We start from the raw sequence: 20,747 nt of genomic DNA on the forward strand, positions 1-20,747 counted from the left end.
AAAAGTAGGCAAAGATTTCTTGGACTGGACACACAACACTAACCATGAAGGAAAAAATTTCAGTTCAGCTAAATCCACCATTAAGGAAATGAGTAAGACGAGCCACAGGTTAGAAAAAATATTCACTACACATCTGACAACAAACTTGTATCCAGAACATACAGAACAAACTTGTTCACAATAAAAAGATAAGCAACCTAGTAAAAAGAATAGGCAAACTTAAATACTTTTTAAAATCTATGAATGGTCAATAAACACATGGAAAGGTACCTTTCCTTTATTCACCAGGAAAATGGAAATTAAAAACAACAAAATACCATTTCACGGGATCCCTGGGTGGCTCAGCGGTTTAGTGCCTCCCTTCGGCCCAGGGCGTGATCCTGGAGTCCTGGGATCGAGTCCCACGTCAGGCTCCCTGCATGGAGCCTGCTTCTCTGCCTGTGTCTCTGCCTCTCTCCCTCTGTGTCTTTCATGAATAAATAAAAGTTGAACATGCATCTACCTATGAATCAGCAATTCTATATTTAAGTACATATCCGAGAGAAATGAAAACACATATATTTACACTCACACGCACACAAAAATTGAACAAGAATTTTCATAGTAGTCATCCAGAAATCAAAATCAATTCAAATTATTAAAAGAAAATTATGGGGGTGCCTGGTTGGCTTAGGGAACAATGATCTTGATCTTGGAGTCAAGAGTTTGAGCCCCATATTGGGTGTAGACATTATGTAAATAAATAAGAAACTTAAAAAAAATATGGAATACTTATACAATGAAATATTAATCAACATTAGAAAAATAATGAACTCGGAGTACCTGGGTGGCTCAGTCAGTTAAGTGCTTGCCTTCAGCTCAGTTCATGATCCCAGGGTCCTGGGACTGAGCCCCACATCCAGCTCCCTGCTCAGTGGGGAGCTTGCTTCTCCCTCTCTCTGCCCCCGCCCCCCAACTTGTGCTATTTCAAATAAATAAAACCTTTAAATAAATAAGTAAAGGCTCAAGGTTAAGTTAAAAAAAAAAAAAAAAACAGTGAACAGTAGAGCACATGACTCTTAATCTTCTTGGTGTGATAAGTTGGAGTCCCACATTGGGCTTAGAGTTTACTGAAAAAAAAAAAAAGAACTGATACAGGTAAAAACTATGAATCTCAAAGCATTATGATAAGTGAATGAAGCCTTGTGCAAAACAGTACCTATTATGTAGCTCCATTCCTATATAAATTTCAAGAACAAAACTGATTTATGGTGAAAGAAATCAGAAAGTATTACCTGGAGGTGGGAATGGGAAGAGAAATTGACTGGAAAGGACAATGAGGGAACCTTCTAGGAGTTATGGAAATGTTCAATAGCTTATATAGTGGCTACATGGGTATATACAATTGTCACAACTCATTGAACACCTAAGAACATATTACTGTATGTTAATTATACTTTAATTTTCAAAAACATTAAAGAGTCGGTTAATCCAAGTGACAAGTAATTCAGCACAAAGAAAAATTGGACAGCTTTTTATTTCATCTGAATTTGAAAACCTGTGAAATATTTAAAATACACAAAAAAATAAAGAGTACAACATAATGAACATTCATATAACTCAACTTTATCAATCTTCACATTCTGTCATATTTATTCAGCTTTACTTCCTAACAAAAAGCCCCCATGAACCTGTCTTTCACTCCATTCATCCTCCTGGTGCCCTAGTAGTAATTGTACCCTAAATTGGTGTATAACAAATTCATTATTTTTCTTGTACATCAATTCCAAGGACCTAAAAAATAAACTGCATTGCAATAGCATTTTTAGGCCACGTGTATTTTATTTATATATTTACTTATTTTTAAAGATTTTTTTTAAAAAAGATTTTATTTATCTATTCATAAGAGACACAGAGAGATGCAGAGACTTAGGCAGAGGGAGAAGCAGGCTCCCTGCGAGGGAGCCTGATGTAAGACTCAATCCCTGGACCCTGGGGATCATGACCTGAGCCAAAAGCAGATGCTCAACCACTGAGCCACCCAGGTGCCCTTATTTTTAGCGATCTGAGAGAGGAGGTGACACAAGTGCATGCATGAGAGTGGGGGAGGGGAAGAGGGAGAGAATCTTCAAGCCAACTCCCTGCTTAGCGTGGAGTGGTCTGTGGGGCTTGATCCGAAGATCCATGAAATCATGACCTGAGCTGAAACCAAGGGTCAGTTGTTTAACTGGCTGAGCCACCCAGGGGCCCCTAGGTGTTCTAAATTTTTTTTTTTTTTAATTTATGATAGTCACATACAGAGAGAGAGAGAGAGAGGCAGAGACACAGGCAGAGGGAGAAGCAAACTCCATGCACCGGGAGCCCGACGTGGGACTCGATCCCGGGTATCCAGGATCAAGCCCTGGGCCAAAGGCAGGCGCTAAACCGCTGCGCCACCCAGGCATCCCCGCTAGGTGTTTTAAATAACCTTTTTAGGGGATCCCTGGGTGGCTCAGTGATTTAGCCCCTGCCTTTGGCCCAGGGCGCGATCCTGGATCTCGGGATTGAGTCCCACGTCGCGCTCCTGGCATGGAGCCTGCTTCTCCCTCCTCCTGTGCCCCTGCCCTACCCCCTCTCTCTCTCTATCATAAATAAATAAATCTTTAAATTAAAAATAAATAAATATCCTTTTTATACTTGAGATTTGATGCTCTGTATATTTCATCCTTTTTTCATTTAGCAAACATAAATTATACCACTGATGTGACTGCTGTTTTGCTAGGTGCCAAGAACACAGTCTACAGAAGCAGAATGCCTGGCATAAAAATAATTTCATACCAGTGTGTTAAAGCTAACAGAGAATACATTAAACTTTTTGCAAAAGAAGTTGATTCCTGGGACTGCTGGGTGGCTCAGCGGTTAAGTGCCTGCCTTTGGCTCAGGGCATAATCTTGGAGTCTCAGGATCGAGTCCCGCATCAGGCTCCCGGCATGGAGCCTGCTTCTCCCTCTGCCTATGTCTCTACCTCTCTGTCTCTAAGTGTCTTTCATGAATAAATAAATAACATTAAAAAAGAAGAAGAAGAAGTTGATTCCTTATCTTGTCAAAATATTCCAAACATCTAAATCATTATGAGTAAATTTCCTTGACAACAATGGCCAACGCAAATACAATATTTATGCAAATAATTTCCCCCTTTCTCCTAATTTTTCAGACTAAAAAGGGTAAAGAGAAAGGATTCACTTGGCATCTAAGTCCTAGAATTTGGCCTTTCTTTGCAATATTCATTAAGAGAGTCTTGCCTCATTCACTAAAGAACAATGACAAAACCTCAAGTTACACAATAACCAGTGGCAAAATTAACTGCAATCTACATCACTCAATATTCCTTCTTCTTCCCTAAGTGATTCTTTTCTCTTAAAAAAGACAGCTTTATAAATGCTGTCTGTGTTGGTCTAAAGAAGATTAGTTACTAGTTATAATGAAAGATGGAAGAGCAAAAGCTGATTTATGTGCAAATCTACAACATACAATCTCTTATCTGGCACTTCTATGTATCTCCATCACAACAATAAAGTTCACAATAAAATATTACAAATCCTGAGGTTCCATCTGAATGATCAAAAAAGAGATTAAATTACATTTAGAATATTTTTAGTGTTAAAAATATTTTGATTATATTCCACTTTTCTGACAATCCGTGTATTTGTAATATAGTCAGTTTAACTACAACTCTTCATTTTTTTTTTTAAGATTTTATTTATTTATTCATGAGAGAGACACACACACACACACAGAGAGAGAGGCAGAGACACAGGCAGAGGGAGAAGCAGGCTCCATGCAGGGAGTCTGATGTGGGACTCGATCCAGGGTCTCCAGGATCAGGCCCTGGGCCGAAGGCGGCGCTAAACCACCAGGGCTGCCCTTCATTTTCTATCTTACATTTAGAGTGATAAAATATGAGAACTAGAAGGCATCCTATTTTTAATAGATAGAAATGTAAGTCTTGTAATGCTGAAATTATTTTTTCCAAGGTCACACAGAGAGCTAATGGCCATCAGAAAGGCTTTGCTTTATTGTTCTCTCAAGTATCTTGTCTTCTAATGCTTAGGTTTGGAGCCAAAGCATTTTTGGTACCAGAAAACTCAGGGAGTTTCTGTAAATACCACATTCCAAGGATTGGATATGTTTTAAGGATCCCAAAGAGTTCTTTTGAGACCCAAGCACAAAAGAAATAGAAAAGAATGTGAAAAAGAAAAAGAAAAAAAAAAAAAAAAAGGGAGGAAACTGGTTGGTGGTAGAGGAGTAAGAGCAGACCAGATCTTTCTCTCAACCACAAACTCCCTAGAGAGAATCAGAGGAAAAACATGCAAGGAGAACATTTTTCTTTCCAAAATGTATATATGAAAATATATGTACAAATACATACAAATATATTTACAAATCTGCCAGACCTGGCTGCTAAAAACTAGCTTAGCAGCTTTTTAAATTCTTTTATTTCTTTATTTTCCAGTACCAATGCCATAAAGTAATCTTGTGAATACTGTCATTACTCTGTATCTTGAAATGAAATTAAGAAGTACAAAAATCAACTCTATTACACTGTTAAGTGGACAAAGCAGATCAATATAAAAACATCTGTGGTGAGTCGTGATTCTCAGAAATTCATTTTAGCCCTTTTTTGTTATCTTTCTGCAAACTTTCTATCTGCCCAGAGCCAGCTTAAATTTTTCAATTACTTTTACTTTATGTTCATTGAAAAACAAATTCAGTTTTATCCTAGGATGTAACTAATCTTTGAAGTGTGGCATCTGGTTGGCTCAGTCGGTGGAATATGTGATTCTTGATCTTGGGGTCGTGAGTTTGAGCCCCACGTTTGGCACAGAGATTACTTTAAATTTAAAAAAATCTTTGAAAGTACTAATGCCAAGTATTTATCCTTAGTACTCTAAAATGTAGTATAGATTACTAGTGATTTTTTAAAATGTAGACAGCCCTTATCTCAATGAAAACAGCTAACAATTTAAATACCTTTCCTGGCCAACAATTACAGCAAAATAAAGAGGTAAACTCAAGATACTTAGTGTTCAGCAAAACCTTGTGTTTCATTTGAGCAAACATTTATTTGTAAAGGTGGATACAGTTTGGAGAATGCTACTTTGCTAAAATTGATGTTTTTCAAAAGTAAAATAACATAGTAATATACTAAAAATGGAAGAGCTACCAGAAAAAGTTTGGCTGAAATTACAAAAGAAAACTGACTTTTGCATTACAAAGCACTTAGCAGGCAATGAATACAATTGTTACAGGAATACCTAAGGTATCAGTTTGTTTTTGCTAATAACACATGAATATTATTAAAAAGTCAGGGCTTCAGAATCCTGAAAATCAGCTATTTCATCAAGTGTGTTTGCTGGATTGAGCATCACTTGCTCATTCTTGCCTTTGGACATGCCGTTTTTCAGTCGATTTTTCAGTACCTTCAGTGGCACTGAAAGACGGTCACTCTGTCTTTCACCTGACCCAAAACATATTCTTAACGTCAGTTGCATCCTTATTCCAAGTTCTTTCTTTTTTAAGATTTTATTTATTTATTCATGAGAGACAGAGAGGCAGAGACACAGGCAGAGGGCGAAGCAAGTTCCCTGTGGGGAGCCTGATGAGGGACTGGATCCCAGGACCCGGGATCATGCCCTGAGCCAAAGGTGGACACTCAACCACTAAGCCATCCAGGTGCCCCTGGCTTTTTTTTTTTTTTTTTTTTTTAAGATTTAATTTATTTATTTGAGAGAGAAAAAGAGAGTGAAAGGGAAAAGCAGACTCCCCACTGAGCAGGGAGCCCAAAGTGGGACTCCATCCTGGAACACCCAGATCAGGCCCTGAGCCAAAGACAGATGCTCAACCACTGAGCCACCCAGGTGTCCCCTTATTCAAGTTCTTTCAGCATTTGTCTACTGCTTGTAATGTATGAAATAATGTAGCTTAGGGGCGCCTGGGTGGCTCAGTCAGTTAAGCGTCTGCCTTAAGGTCGGGTCTTGATCCTAGGGTCCTGGGATTGAGCCTTGCAATGGGCTCCTTTGCTCCATGGGGAACCTGCTTCTCCCTCTCCCTCTGCCTGATGCTCCCCTCTTGTACTGTCTCTCTGTCAAATGAATTAAAAAAAAAAAAAAGGTAGGGCCTGAGAGGCTCCTATTTTCTCTCCATCTATCCCGGAGTGCCTAGCAGGGTGTGGACATTCATATGAGCTGATTACTCTCATATAGCTATTTGTGCCAGCATGAAAAATCCTAGACACAGATGAGGAGACATTAACAAAAACCTCAGACAGATGCAACAACAGAATTCAGAGCACAGTTTCCCATACATTAAGCCAATCATAACAATAAATCCTGATGGTCTTTAGATTTGCTAGCTTCTTAACCTAAATAGATCCATCAAAGAAGCAGTCTATCATAATGATAAATAACCAAGAGGTGTGGAGTCTGATAAATCTGAGTAATTACCTCGCCTCTATCACCCAAATACTGTGACCATGGACAAATTATTTAATCTCTCCAGGTCTCAATTTCTTCACATTGATTATGTCTGCCTCACAGGGATGTTAAAAGAATAAATTGTGATAATGCAAGTAAAGAACTTGGCAGAGTAAGCTCTCAATAACATCATTATTATTTCTATTGTTTCAAGATTTTTTTATTTTTTATTTTGATTTTTTTTAATTTACAATTTACCTATAAAATATTTTGGGGCACCTGGCTGGCTCAGTCAGTAGAGCATGTGACTTGATCTCAGAGATCATGAGTTCGAGCTCTACATTGGGCATACAGATTTTTTTTTTTTAATTATTTAAGTAAACTCTATAGCTTCAACGTCTGCATTGTAACAGTGGAGGCAAGTCTGCCTAGAAACCACCCTGTTCAGCATTTTACAGTTGGATGAGGTTGCCAATTTTGATATACCAGGGATGGGCTCATAACCCAGGCCTAGATCACAGTCTCTATCATGGAAATAGTGATGGTTTGAAGAGGTAGACAAAGCAGAGCTAATCAGAGTCCTTCCAAGAAATTGTTATATGGGTGCTAGAAGAAAAATGTTTCTTTTTTTAACTGGAGTTATTAAGTTATGGCAATATATTCCTAGAACTGCCAATGCCATTTTAGCTGACTATACAGAATTAGACTCTCCACAGCAGGAGATGTTGCAGCCAAGATAATTTGAGCCTTTGGATCTCTCTGAACCCAAACCTAGATCCACCCCCAGTCTTAAGAACTATATGAGGCAATACATTCCACTTCTGCTTAGTTTGGTTTGGGTTTCTGCAACCAAAATAATTCTTACTAAAAAAAAATGTACAGGGGCGCCTGGGTGGCTCAGTTGGTTAAGCATCTGATTTCGGCTCTGGTCAAGATCCCAGCATTGTGAACCCCAAGTCAGGCTCCCTGCTCAGTGGAGAACCAGCTTCTCCCTTTCCCTTTGCCCCTCCCCTCTGCTCATTATATGTGCATGCTCTCAAATAAGTAAAATTTTTTTAAAAATTAAAAAAATCGTACATGACTATTTGGATAGACAAAGATTTTTCTCTATCCCAATCTATCTCTAACTTCAAGGCCTGCCCCGAAGTTCTGTATATTTTTGTTGTTCTAGTTATAAAATAATCATAAAGCATATTTTTGAAGTTGCTTAAAATTCATACAAAAGTAATGTTCAGGGCAGCCCTGGTGGCGCAGCGGTTTAGCGCCGCCTGCAACCCCGGGGTGTGATCCTGGAGACCAAGGATCCAGTCCCACATCAGCTCCCAGCATAGAGCCTGCTTCTCCCTCTGCCTGTGTCTCTGCCTCTCTCTCTCTCTGAATAAATAAATAAATAAAATATATTTTTTTAAAAAAAAGTAATGTTCAAAATGCCATTCAAATAAATGCTGGGAATAATTTATTATTCACTTTGGAGTGTCAAGAGTTTTTGAAAAGTTCCAACTAGCTCACCTGTACCCAAGTCTATTCTTCCTACTTCCCTTTTATACCTGTCTATAAAGTTTCTAAATCTCTTAACTAATACAGTAATTTCTCATTTAATCTTTAATACCATCTTCTGATGTTTCTAGAATGTCATAGTGGATGTCTGTTGTTTATGTCTGCCTAGAATTCATTCTTCCTTCTTTTGGTAATACCACTTTATTGTCCTTTGAGAAATCCCCACTTCCCATTTGGAGCCCCTGCCCTATTCCCTGGCTCCAAAGGGAGTTCTGATCTGGGCCTGGCCAACCAAAACATCCCATACTCCTTGCCACATGATTGGAACATGGATGAGTGAGATCTAGTACTTCTTGCAGAATGATTGGGAAAGAGATATTACAAAGACATTAGTTTTCTTCAAATTAATTTATGAATTTAATACAACTTCAACCAAAATCCCAAAGAATTTTTTAAATTATTAAATCATTCCAAAATTTATCTGGAGAACTATATTCTTATACTTATGTCACCCTGCAATTGTTATTGTTATTTTTCAAATTTTTCTTGACTGGTATAGCCCATTCGAATCATCAGATATTAAATGTTAAAGGTAGGGATGCCTGGGTGGCTCAGCAGTTGAGCATCTGCCTTTGGCTCAGGTCATGATCCCTGGGATCATGTTGTGCATCAGGCTCCCTGCAGGGAGCCTACTTTTCCCTCTGCCTATGTCTCTGCCTCTCTCTCTGTCTCTCATGAATAAATAAATACAATCTTAAAAAAAAAAAAAAAGTTAAAGGTACAGCACACAGTTCAGTATGTTACAAAACACTCAAATGGAAGGAATATAATAGAAAACCCAGAATCAGAGTGCAAATAAAAAAAGTAATTATATAAAAAAGGTGCATTTCAAATCAATGAGGAAAAGACAGGTCATTCTTATGGTGGCAGATACATAGCATGTGTACCTCACCGGTGCAGGCACACTCATTGCAGACATCACTAATCAAGTAGAGCATGCTTTCCTTTTAGATCCAGATATAGCTTTGGAATCTTTCCCTACATGGCACTTCAGGCAGCCCCCATCAAACTATCAAGACAACACATGCAACAGCATTATTTGACAAAGAATGCTAAGACTGTTAACTATTTGGAAAAATAAAGTTAAATCTCTACTGCAGACGATATGTCAAAATAAATTCTACATAGATTGAGTTAAATATTTCTAAAATGAGGCCATAAAAAGACTAAAACAAAGCTTTTGCAAAAGATATTCTCAGAGAGAAACAGAAGCTCTGAGATGGGACGTCGTGAGAGGGAGTGAGGCAACAGTGGTCCTCAGCACTACCTTGGTTCCTCACATCACTGAGGCCTGGCTCCTTAGCTTTTCTTTCTTTTTTTTTTTTTAATTTTTATTTATTTATGATAGTCACAGAGAGAGAGAGAGAGAGAGAGACAGAGAGGCAGAGACACAGGCAGAGGGAGAAGGCAGGCTCCATGCACCGGGAACCCGATGTGGGATTTGATCCGGGGTCTCCAGGATTGCGCCCTGGGCCAAAGGCCGGCGCTAAACCGCTGCGCCACCCAGGGATCCCATCCTTAGCTTTTCTTGGAATCCTGAGACTTGTCTGTATCTTTACAATACTGCCACCATTTTATCTGAACTAGCTTAAATTGGCTTCTGTGCTTTAAAACTTAAAAGCACATAAATAAGGCAGATATACTTTCATTTTTTTTAACACAGTTTTTTTTTTTTTTTAAAGATTTTATTTATTTTTGAGAGACACAGAGAGAGAGAGGCAGAGACACAGGCAGAGGGAGAAGCAGGCTCCTTCCAGGGAGCCTGATGCAGAACCCGATCCCAGGATCGTGCACTGAGGCAGATGCTCAACCACTGAGCCACCCAGGCGTCTCAATATACTTTCATTTTTTAAGAAGAAGATTTTGTTGGGCACCTGGGTGGCTCAGTCAGTTAAATATCTGCCTTCGGCTCAGGTCATGATCTCAGGTTCCTAGAATCGAGGCCCCTCTTCTCTGCTCAGCAGGGATCCTACTTCTCCCTCTGCTCCTCCCCTGCCCACTTGTGCTCTCTCTCAAATAAGTAAATAAAATCTTTAAAATATTTTTTTTTGTTGATCAACTCACTTTACTAATAAGTCTATGATTTTTCTGAGTCTCTTTCAAAATCCAAGCTTCCCACTTCCCTAGTATGAAGTTAACATGTTATATACATAACAGATTATTCTTAACTGGTTATATGTCAGAGAATTCCAGTAATGTCTTAGGAGCCAAGTCACACAAACAAACCAAGTTTGATTTCTATAACTCTTTTATTTTTTCCAAAAGGAATATCTTTTTTTTTTTTTAAGAGTTTATTTATTTGTTTGACAGAGCACATGAGAGAGCACAAGCAGGGGGAGCAGCAGGGATTGACCCTGGGATCATAACATGAGCCTAAGGCAGATGCTTCACCCACTGAGCCACCAGGCACCCCTCCAAAAGGCAAAATCTACTAAACACCATAATCACTGGCACTTTGTTCATATACAAAACTATTTCATGAGTTGTTTTTTTTTTTTTAAGATTTTTATTATTTATTCATGAGAGACATACAGAGAGAGGCAGAGACATAGGCAGAGGCACAGAGCCGGATCCAGGACTCAATCCCAGGACTCTAGGATCAGGACCTGAGCCGAAGGCAGACTCTCAATCACTGAGCCACCCAGGCATCCCTTGATTGTGTTTTTTAAACTTAAATCAAACACAAATTGTCTGCAAGAATCAATGTATTTTCCTTGCAATTGCACTCATATAAAGTAACTAAATAAAAATAAAAATAACCAAATCAACTGTATTTCTCCAGACACAAAACATTAAACACACTAGAACATGCAGTCATTTCTCCAAAGCCAAAGCTCCTTTCTGTAATCCAGGGAAAAACCTTTTAAAGGAAGAATATGCTCTTATGCTATGTAACTAGATGTAATGTTTATAAACTAAAATTTTGGGATGTCTGGATGGCTCAGCGGTTGAGCGTCTGCCTTATGCTCAGAGTGTGATCCCGGAGTCCCGGGATCGAGTCCCACATCGGGCTTCCTACATGGAGCCTGCTTCTCCTCTCCCTCTGCCTGTGTCTCTGCCTCTCTCTCTCTCTGTGTTTCTCATGAATAAATAAATAAAATCTTTATAAACAAACAAACAAACTAACTAAAATTTTTCTTCTCAGTCCCCAGAGCTAGCAGAGTTGTATCACCCAAGTGCTTTATAACAAAGCTGAATAGTATAAGTTTAATTTCCTCCCAAGTATTGCACATTTTCCCACTGGTAACAACTATTCTCCTATTATCCCTGGATAGAAACCTCATTGGATGTAATAAATTACATCCAATCTGCCCCCAAGGCCTGTCATTTCCTCTTTTAAAACAGTGGCTCTTAGTTTTCCATTTTTCCACCCAATGTCTCTGAGGGATCACATGCCTGTGCCCGCAACAGAGGCTCACTGCCAGAGGTTTTTTACAAGTGTTGAATCTTCGGGTGCTCAAGCAGTCAGAAGGAGGCTATCAAGGTTGAAAAAGGTCCTAGGTGGATTCTGCTGACCCCTGGCAAAAATCACCTGCTTTACTATGTTTTTTGAATGGCGTCCTCTGTTCTACTCCCAGTGCTACCACCAACGCCACCTTCAATGGTTATCACCTCTGTATGGGCTGCTTTCATTACAACAGCTGTAGTTTTTCCTACCTTTGGTCTTTCCTCTTCACATTGTATCCAGTGCATCCACTGCTGCCAATCCAAAATTCTGTTCCCATCATGTCACTTCCTGGCTCAAAAACAGATTGCATCAGTTCCCCACCCCTTCTATCTCTTCAGCCTCTTCCCTCGTCTGTTGGCCTTTTCTCCTTGCTTTACAAATATGCCCCAATTCTTCCTCCCGTAAGACAAAATAAAAAACAGCCAACTACAAAAGTAAAACCTTCCCTTGACACTTCATTTAACTGTAGTTACCATCATTGCTTCTTCTTTTTCTGAGAAACTTTTAGAGACTTTTTTTTCTTTTAAATTCATGACAGACACACAGAGAGGCAGAGATATAGGCAGAAGAAGAAGCAGGCTCCCTACAGGGAGCCTGATGCAGGACTCAATTCCAGGACCCCCGGATCACAACCTGAGCCAAAGGTGGACGCTCAACCACTGAGCCATCCAGCCATCCTAAGAAACTTTTAAAAAGCATGGTCTACTCACTGCCTCTTGATCCCGTCACTCTGCTAAAATTGCTCTTATGAGAACTCTAATGATCTGGTTCTCTATCGAGTTCAATGGACTTTTTAGTTCTTGACTTTCTTGGCTTCTGTAGTATCTGAAGATGCTGATTACATACTCCTTTTTAGAATTCTTGCCTTGCTGACTTCCACTGCAACATTTTTTCTAGGCTCTCTCCCTACCTCTTGGACCATTTCTTTCCATATTCCTCTTCCTGCACCCCTGTTTCAAATGTATGGGCTCGGGACACCTGGGTGGCTCAGCGGTTGAGCGTCCGCCTTTGGCTCAGGATATGATCCCTGAGTCCTGGGATCAAGTCCCACATCGGACTTCCTGTATGGATCCTGCTTCTCTCTCCTGCCTGTGTCTCTGCTTCTCTATCTGTGTCTCTCATGAATAAATAAAATCTTTAAAAAAAATGTATGGGTTCTGCAGGATTCCATCCTGGTTCTACTTCTCTTTTTAATTTGCACTCTCCCTTGATGATTACATCTACACTCGTGGCATCAATGACCACCTCTACCCTGATAGCTCATAAATCTTCGTTCTCACATTTCTCTTGATTATGGACCACACTTAAGACCAGCTATTGGACCTTTGCACCAGGATGTCACACAGGTAATTCTTATTCAACAAGCCCCAAACCAAACTTCTTATCCTCACCCAAAACACAGTACTTCCCCTGTTACTCTTGGCTTCATAGTTATCTGGTTTCCCAGGCCAGAAATCTAGAAGTTATCCTCTACTTTTCTCTTTCCCTCAACCCCCAAACTGATCATTTAGACCTGATGTTTCTATCTTCTTAATATTTCTTAGCTTCACATTGTCCCATCCAGTCTCACTATCTTTATGGTGTTGCAACAGTGTCCTAACTGCTTGCCCTTACGTCATGTCTTGAACTCCTACAATCCATCTGCCCTTCTGAACTTCCTAAGACATCACTCCCTCTTTTAAAACACTCATTTAAAGCACTTAAATTAGCCTGGGTGGCTCCCAAGACTAAAACTTTTGACAGCACACACCCATCAGGCAAAATGTGAATCCTACAGTCTCAGTCTGTGAATATTCATTAATGCATATATATTATTAAATATCAAAAAAATATAGGGATCAAGAGAATGGCATAAAGATTAAATTAACACAATAACATATTCCTCATGAAATCATACTACCCTTACCTACTATATGGCTCAAACTACAATATACTCTTAGGGCCAAATTCATTAATAATAATAATGTGCTAATCCACATTTCTTTTTTTTTTTTTTTTTCTAATCCACATTTCAAATAGTGTTCTTGGTAATTTCATTTTTTAGGCCGACTTTTTGACAGAGAAGATTACCTTAAAATGTGACAAACTGCTCCTACTAGAAGAAATGTCAGCTTTACCTTTTTGTTATTATTTGTAATAATTACCTTCAATTCATGGTTTCTTTGTGCAAATCTTTAAGCCAACTTGTTTATTTTGTGAAGACTAATTTAGTTAAAATCACACAATATAATGTATATCCACTCAACCAGGCTCAAGTAAACTACAGTAAGTCACAATATGATAATAGCAGTAAGACTGAAAGAACCAGTGTCACCCATATATTAACTATTAATAAAGCTCAAGTTCTTTTTTCAGGTTGAAAAGTAAAAAGAAAAAAAAAAAAGTAAAAATAGACCCCACTTAAAGATGACTGCTTGCACTGACTACAAGGCCCTTGATGATCTCTGGCCTCTGCCCACCTTCCCAGCATACTTTTGGGTACACACTTCCTATAACTTACCATGATTAACTTCTCTCAACACACCAACTACTTGTCACTTTCTTACCTTGATGTACTGTCTCCTTTGCACTTCTTTCTCTGTTTCAAGCGCACCATGTTCTCACCTCTTTTAAAGCATTTATCACAACCTATTATAACTGTTTCCTTACTAGCCTAAAGGGCAAGGATTACTCCCAATTTTTAATTCCCGGCATCTACTAACAACACCTTGTTTGCAATAGGTACTTAATAAATGTTGACTGACAGAATGAAAAAGGTCCAAATTCCTCTGGCTGGCTTTCAAGGCCTTGCATAATCTGGCTCTAATTTATCTACCCAACCTTATTTTCTTCCAAGTCCATTCCTATTCTCCTCACTTCCTATCATATGTCATGCTCATTTTGGCTTTAGTACAGGTTACCCCCTCAACTTGGAAGGTCTTCCATCTACTGAGAAGCAACCTGTCCCTCAAGCCTCAGATCTAATAATCCTTTTCCCATGATGTCACATTCTACTCTTTCCCGCCACAACTGATTATTCCCTTCACAGAACTCTTGAAGAGAGTACTACACATTTGATCACTTACTCTCTATGTGGTAGTTTTCTCTCCCCAATTTTAGTTTAAGTTCTTTGAGGCCAAAGACTCAACTTCAACTTATCTTGCATGCTGATCTTTCACAACTCAATGCAACATGATGATACACAGGAGAGGCTGAGACCTGAGTAACTGATTGTAGGTAGCATAGTATAAGAGGGAAAGCAATGATCTGGGTTTTAGTCCAAATTCCACCACCAATTAGCTAGTTGACCTCAAACATGCCACTTAACCCTCTCTGGTCATTAATTCCTCATTTGGAAGATAAGACTTTACAACTTTAAAAATTCCAGGTAAGGCTTTTCCTCATGCCCAAAGAACATTAACATTTTTCCTCTAAAAATCAAGAGAAATTCTGAGACCTTTAGTAACTCACCTAATTTTAATGAGCTATAGTGTAATCGTTTGTAAAACAAAGATAAACAGCCCATCATCTCCAAGGACTGTGGAAAGGTCAAACGAGAATATACAGATAAAAATGCAGAGATAATTTTAAAATGCTGAAAAAAAAGTAATGCTATTTAGTGGAAAATGCAAGTAAGCGGCATTATACGCTGTCAGTTAGTTAGGATAGAATGTAAGTCTAGCCAGGAACAACGGCGAAACACTTCCACAGCCACAGGATGCACTTCATTCCTTATGTACAAAAGACACACATTTGATCACCAAATAAAGTTACCTTTATCCCGGAAGAATTACACAGCAGGTAAGATATTGAAGTTACTGAGTTATCAGTTAAGATCTAAAGTAAAACCTGGTATTGGTTTTTAAAAATGTTCTTAGAATTTTCATAACCACTCTATATTAGAATCAATAAACTTCTCATATTTTGATAATAATTTGGAGAACATATTTTAGCATGAGGAGACTCTATGAGAAATAATCTGGTTACAAAGACAAAATTAGCTTCTCATATAAACACGTCTTATCATTCAAGTGAAACATGACGAGGCTAGTTAAACAAAAAGAAAGGAACAGAGAAACACAAACTTCCTGATAATTTAGATGTTCTTCAAAAGATAAATTAATGAATATATACATGCAAAGTCTCAAAGAAAATGTAAAATGTTTTCCTTGTCCAACAAACAAGAAGAAAGTGGCAATGTAGGAATTCAGACTAGCTTCTTTAAATTAGCAGCCTAATAATGTCAAAAATATGTTACATGTCCCCTAACATGCACAAAAGAACCATATTATATATAACACTCAAAATCTCAAGCCATTCTGGATACAAAAATCATTTTCCATTTTCAAGTTAAAATTTCATGCCAATCCACTTCTCTATACACTTAACCATCTTCTTTTCAGGAGATTTGATAACAAAACTTCTGGAACTATATTTAGGCAATAAAATACAATTTTCATATAATATTCCAATAAGAACTGCTTTAAAAAAATCTTTTCTCAAATATCAAACCTTAAGCTGGAAACTTTATACTGTTTTCCCTAATCTCTTCTGGAACATTTTTTGATGTACAGCCTAATTTGTGTTCATTTAGTTAATTTCACAGCCCTAAAAATATAAAGTCTAGAAGCTTTCTAATTAGACTCTATTTTTAGCACTCATGATTCAGTAAATTTAATACACAATACTTGATAGGTGAGTAATCATCCCTTTATGCTTACAATCTGAGTATCTCTACATAGCATATCTTAATATCAATGCTAACAGTCACTAGCCAAAACTAGAAGCACATAGTGAATACCAAGTTTTAAGGTCTGAGTGGTAAAACCACTTCTCAGCCTTCTGACTAAAATCAAGGGTAAGGTTCTGAGTGGTAAATGTGAAGAGGAAAAATGAGAGGGATGGGAAACTAAACGCAAATTTAACAATATAAAAGTTGGCCTATACAAGAGATTACAGAAAAACATGAGAACGGGATTAGAAAAAGGTGTTTGCAACCAGGAAATGCAAATTCATTTTTAATCTGTTCACCTAAAGCAATCCTCATTCTTATCACGTATTTCTTTGCAAGCAAAATGGCATCTTGGATTTTAACAACTCCTTATCCTATTCTGAGTGCTTGTGTAATCTCGCAGCATAACCTTCATGACCCACCTTGTCTTACCTTCCTCATTCAGACCTTGGTTTTTGTTACTGTCCTTTACTGTAGTATTCCCAGTCCCTAAGAAAGCACCCAGGTCACAAACCGTCAAGTGAGTAACAACCTTTGAGGGAGATATCATTACCATCCTGGTTTTTCAGATGAGGAAACTAAAGCTTAGCCAGGTTGAGTAACTTGCCTAGGGGTTACAAACCACTAGCCAGAAACAGACCCACGGCTGTCTGACCACAAAGTCCTCATTTGTACTTACCCTCACTGGGCAAAATAACTTCCTACTGTCTCTCATTTGTGTGTATTTACTGGTGGCAGCTGTCTCTTAGGGGAAGCTTCAACTTCTCCTTCAACCTTTTCCCAGGCATCCTCAACCTCTGACCCCACCAACGGGGGGGCGGGGAACCAAGGTCTCTATAGATCTCTCCTTCCTTTGTGCCGTGTCCTCTCCAGAGTTCTATTATAACATCACTTTTAGCCCTTTGTTATAGTTATTTCTCATCTCTCTCTTGTCTCAACTCCAAACTTCCTGAAGGCAGGAACCAGGTATCTTCAAGTGCCTCTAGCACATGGTAGAGTTGAGTAAGCATCTGCTGTATGAACGAATAATCCCAACAAATCCGTGAGATAAAAAGAAACCCTTTAACTCAGTTCCCTAACCACAGGCAACCAGAGACTACCCTTTCTTTTGCTTGGGGGTGGCAGGGCATGCCTGAAATTCCCTGCCCACATCACAAAAGAGCATCACTGTGCTACTAGGGCAGCTTTTCAAGTTCTGAGACATCTAATGGAGGTTCCAAAACTTTAAGGGCTAAGCATAAAATCTATCTTTTAGCAGTGGTCTACCTGGATGGAACACCAGCTCTTGATTTTAAAATAATGTTTGACTAGTTCAATTAAATCACTGTTATCACATATTCTAAGTAATTTTATTTTATTTTTATCTCTTTGGCTTGAAAGTGTCATTTCGGGCAGCCCAGGTGGCTCAGCAGTTTAGCGCCACCTTTAGCCCAGGGCCTGATCCTGGAGACCCGGAATCAAGTCCCATGTCGGGCTCCCTGCATGGAGCCTGCTTCTTCCTCTGCCTGTGTCTCTGCCTCCCTCTCTCTCTCTCTCTCTCTCTCTCTCTCCCATGAATAAATGAATAAAATCTTTAAAAAAAAAAAGGTGTAATTTCATATTTCCCCACACATTTAAGGACAAAAACTGCTTGTCATTTACAAAAATAGGAAAATAAAATAGAACCTGTGTGTTAGGTAAAAAGGCACTCAATAAATATGTTATTATGCTGCTATTTGCAAAGCCTCCTCCTAAAAGCCCGAGTGGCCTATTTTAGACTAATGAATACTGGGAAACATTTACCAGATGATCTTCATTTAATTGGTATGAATACCAGGTTCAAAAATATAGCTAAGCAAGAAACTGGGTTGTTAAAAAATATAGCATGCAAAGAGCTGAAATGTCTGCCCATTACCGCCTAGTACTACATAAATAGTACTACTTCAATATTCTGGTTCTAAGAATTTATAACCAAATGCTTAGCTAGACCAACTTCAAGGTGGACATTTAAAGTTACAATTTTTTTTTAAAGATTTATTTATTTATTCATGAGAGACACCGACAGAGGGAGAAGCAGGCTCCATGCAAGGAGCCCGATGTGGGACTCGATCCCAGGACCCCAGGATCATGCCCTGAGCCAAAGGCAGACACTCAACCGCTGAGCCACCCAGGCGTCCCTGGTTACAATTTTTTTTATATACTCACTGCCTATGCCACAGTCTATAATTTTCCTCCATTTATTAACACTAATTTCGAAGCAGTATCTGGCCCCACCTATGAGATATAAATAAGATTTATAAATAGGATTATCATAGGGATGGGACACTGGAATTTCACACTCAGAGCACATGCAAACAAACTAACATTTTTCCAAATATTTACAACCCGATTTGGAAAAAAAGTGAAAAATCACTCTGCCAAGCTGGACTTCTGACCTCTCAGTTTCATGACTGGTCTCTGCCTACCCTTCTTCCCCACCCATTCCCTTCTGCTCTTCCTCTGCCAGGAATACCCTCCTGACTCATCTCTGTCTCTGTCCATTACTTCCTTAGAGACCTGGCTCAGGATTCAGCTCCTTGAAAAAGGCCTCCCTGACTAATCCCGATTGCCACTACTTCCTAACTTTGCATTCCCTTGGCATTTATATATAGTTTGCATTACATAATCACTTAACTTAAAGTCAGTTTGCATTTTTCCATCACGTCCCCCAACTAGAGACCAAAAAGAGAACCATTATGCTTTACATCCTCTTCTATACATCCAGTCACAAATGCCTGCTCCTCGACTGACTGAATCACCAGTGAGAGAAAGGCAACTGCTCACAAATCTCTGAAGTAAGCAACTGGCTTTCCCGATCACACTTAAAAGACTCCGTCACCTCCAACAAGCGTGAGCACTTTCACGGAAATGAGATTCACTCTTGCCTTCCATAAACTCATCACAACAGATCCAGGTTACGGATCACGTACGTACTTAAAGTAAAAATAAAAAATAGTGGCTGTTCAAACATATCTTGAGATGTACCATTTCGGGCTTCATTTAAAGCCTTGCGGCAGCAAGCCCCTGCAGGGTGGGAAGCTGGCACCAGGCTCTTGCAAAAGGGGCAAAAACTCTCGCTGGCAGTAAACGTTCAAACACGTGAGCCTCGACTGTTAAACAAGGCTCATTAGCCACCGAAACTTGCTGTTTCAGCTCTCTGCTTCGACGAACTGCTACGATCTCTTTTGGTTACTGTCGAGCGGGGCCAATGATGGGTTAAATCCCTATAAATTAACCAGCAGTTTGATTTGCCCAAGCTTACCCCTGGCGTCGGTGGGGGTGGTTTGTTTTTGTTTTTGTTTTTTTTTTTTTTTTTTTTTTAGACAGACCCGGTCGCGGGGGAGAGCCAGCTGTGGGCAGAAGGCGCCACCCCGGCACTTCTCGGGAGGCACACGGAGCCCTCCGCGGCCCCGGGGACCCCCTCCCGGCCCCCTCCGGGCCTTAGTGTCAGCTTATCGTGCAGAGGCGGGGCTTCAAGCGCCGCGGCTTTGTACTAAATCTCAACCGAGTCCCGCCTGGGGACTGCGAGCCAACTTTTCCTTGCAAGGAGCATCAGCTTTTCCACACCCAAAGCCCCAGGAAGCGGGGTCCGGGGAAGCGGAGGACGCGGAGGGGGAGGGAACGCGCTCCCCGCGAAGGGGCCGGAGGGCAGGGACCGAGTGCGCGCCGCCCGCCCCGCCGCCCGCCCCGCGCCGCCCGCCGGCCCCGCTCACCCTCCAGCAGCACCTCCTTGCCCGCGCGCTTCAGCGCCTGCACGGCCTGGTCGTGGGTGGCCTGGCGCAGGTCGGTGCCGTTCACCGACAGGATGGCGTCGCCCAGCCGCAGCGCCCGGCTCTGGTCGGCCGCCAGCCCCGGGAAGATCTTGGAGATGAGGATCGGCATCCGGTTCTCGCGGCCGCCCTTGATGCTGATGCCCAGGCCGCCCGCCTCCTGCTTCACCACCCGCACCCGGCGCACGGGCGGCGACGCGCCCGCCTCGCCCGCCGGGCCCCGCGGCGGCGCGGGCGGGCTCGGGGGCCCCAGGCCGCGGCTGGGGCTCCCGGGCAGCGAGTCGCAGGCGCCGGCGCCGCCGCCGTTCGGGAGGCCGTTGAAGGCGGCCGCCGCCGGCCCCAGAGCCGCCTCGGGCTCGGCCGCCGCAGCGTCGCCCGTGAGGCTGAGGCTCTCGCCGCTGAGCTCGGCCACCACCCGGACCCAGCGCTCCCGCAGGAGCAGCTCCACCAGCCCCGCTTTGGTGGCCCGCGTCCACACCGCCATGGCCGGCCCCGCTCCCGCCGCCGCCGCCGCCGCAGATACCCTCATTCCAGTCGGGCAGCCTCGGCGCTTCCCCCTTCCCGCCCGAGGGGGCGGGGCCGGCCGCTCCCCCCGCGGCGTTTCATTATTCATGAGGCGCCACGCCCACCGGCCGGGGCGGGGTCGGCGGGCCGAGCGGCTTCCGGGAGGCGGACCCGGGCGCTGACGCGGCGCCCCAGGCTCGCGGGACGCGCGGGGCTCCGGCCGCTGTTCCCCGCCGTCCGCCTCGGGCGGCCACCCCGAAGCCCCTGCCTGACCTCGGCCGCGCGGTTCACGAGAGCGGCCGCGACAC

At 41.3% G+C, this 20,747-nt stretch overlaps 1 protein-coding gene across 1 annotated transcript in view; it reads right to left on the reverse strand.

Annotated features, from left to right (window-relative positions):
* Positions 1 to 20,502, reverse strand: part of SNTB2 (syntrophin beta 2) — a 110,717-nt gene extending 90,215 nt beyond the window's left edge. The window contains exon 1 of the mRNA XM_026011578.2: positions 19,879 to 20,502. Coding sequence (XP_025867363.2) covers positions 19,879 to 20,464 — 586 coding nt within the window. The 5' untranslated portion in view covers positions 20,465 to 20,502. The remainder of the gene's footprint in view (positions 1 to 19,878) is intronic.
* Positions 20,503 to 20,747: the final 245 nt, after the last annotated feature.

Source organism: Vulpes vulpes, chromosome 12, assembly GCF_048418805.1.
Source record: "Vulpes vulpes isolate BD-2025 chromosome 12, VulVul3, whole genome shotgun sequence".
Classification (NCBI taxonomy): Eukaryota; Metazoa; Chordata; class Mammalia; order Carnivora; family Canidae; genus Vulpes; species Vulpes vulpes.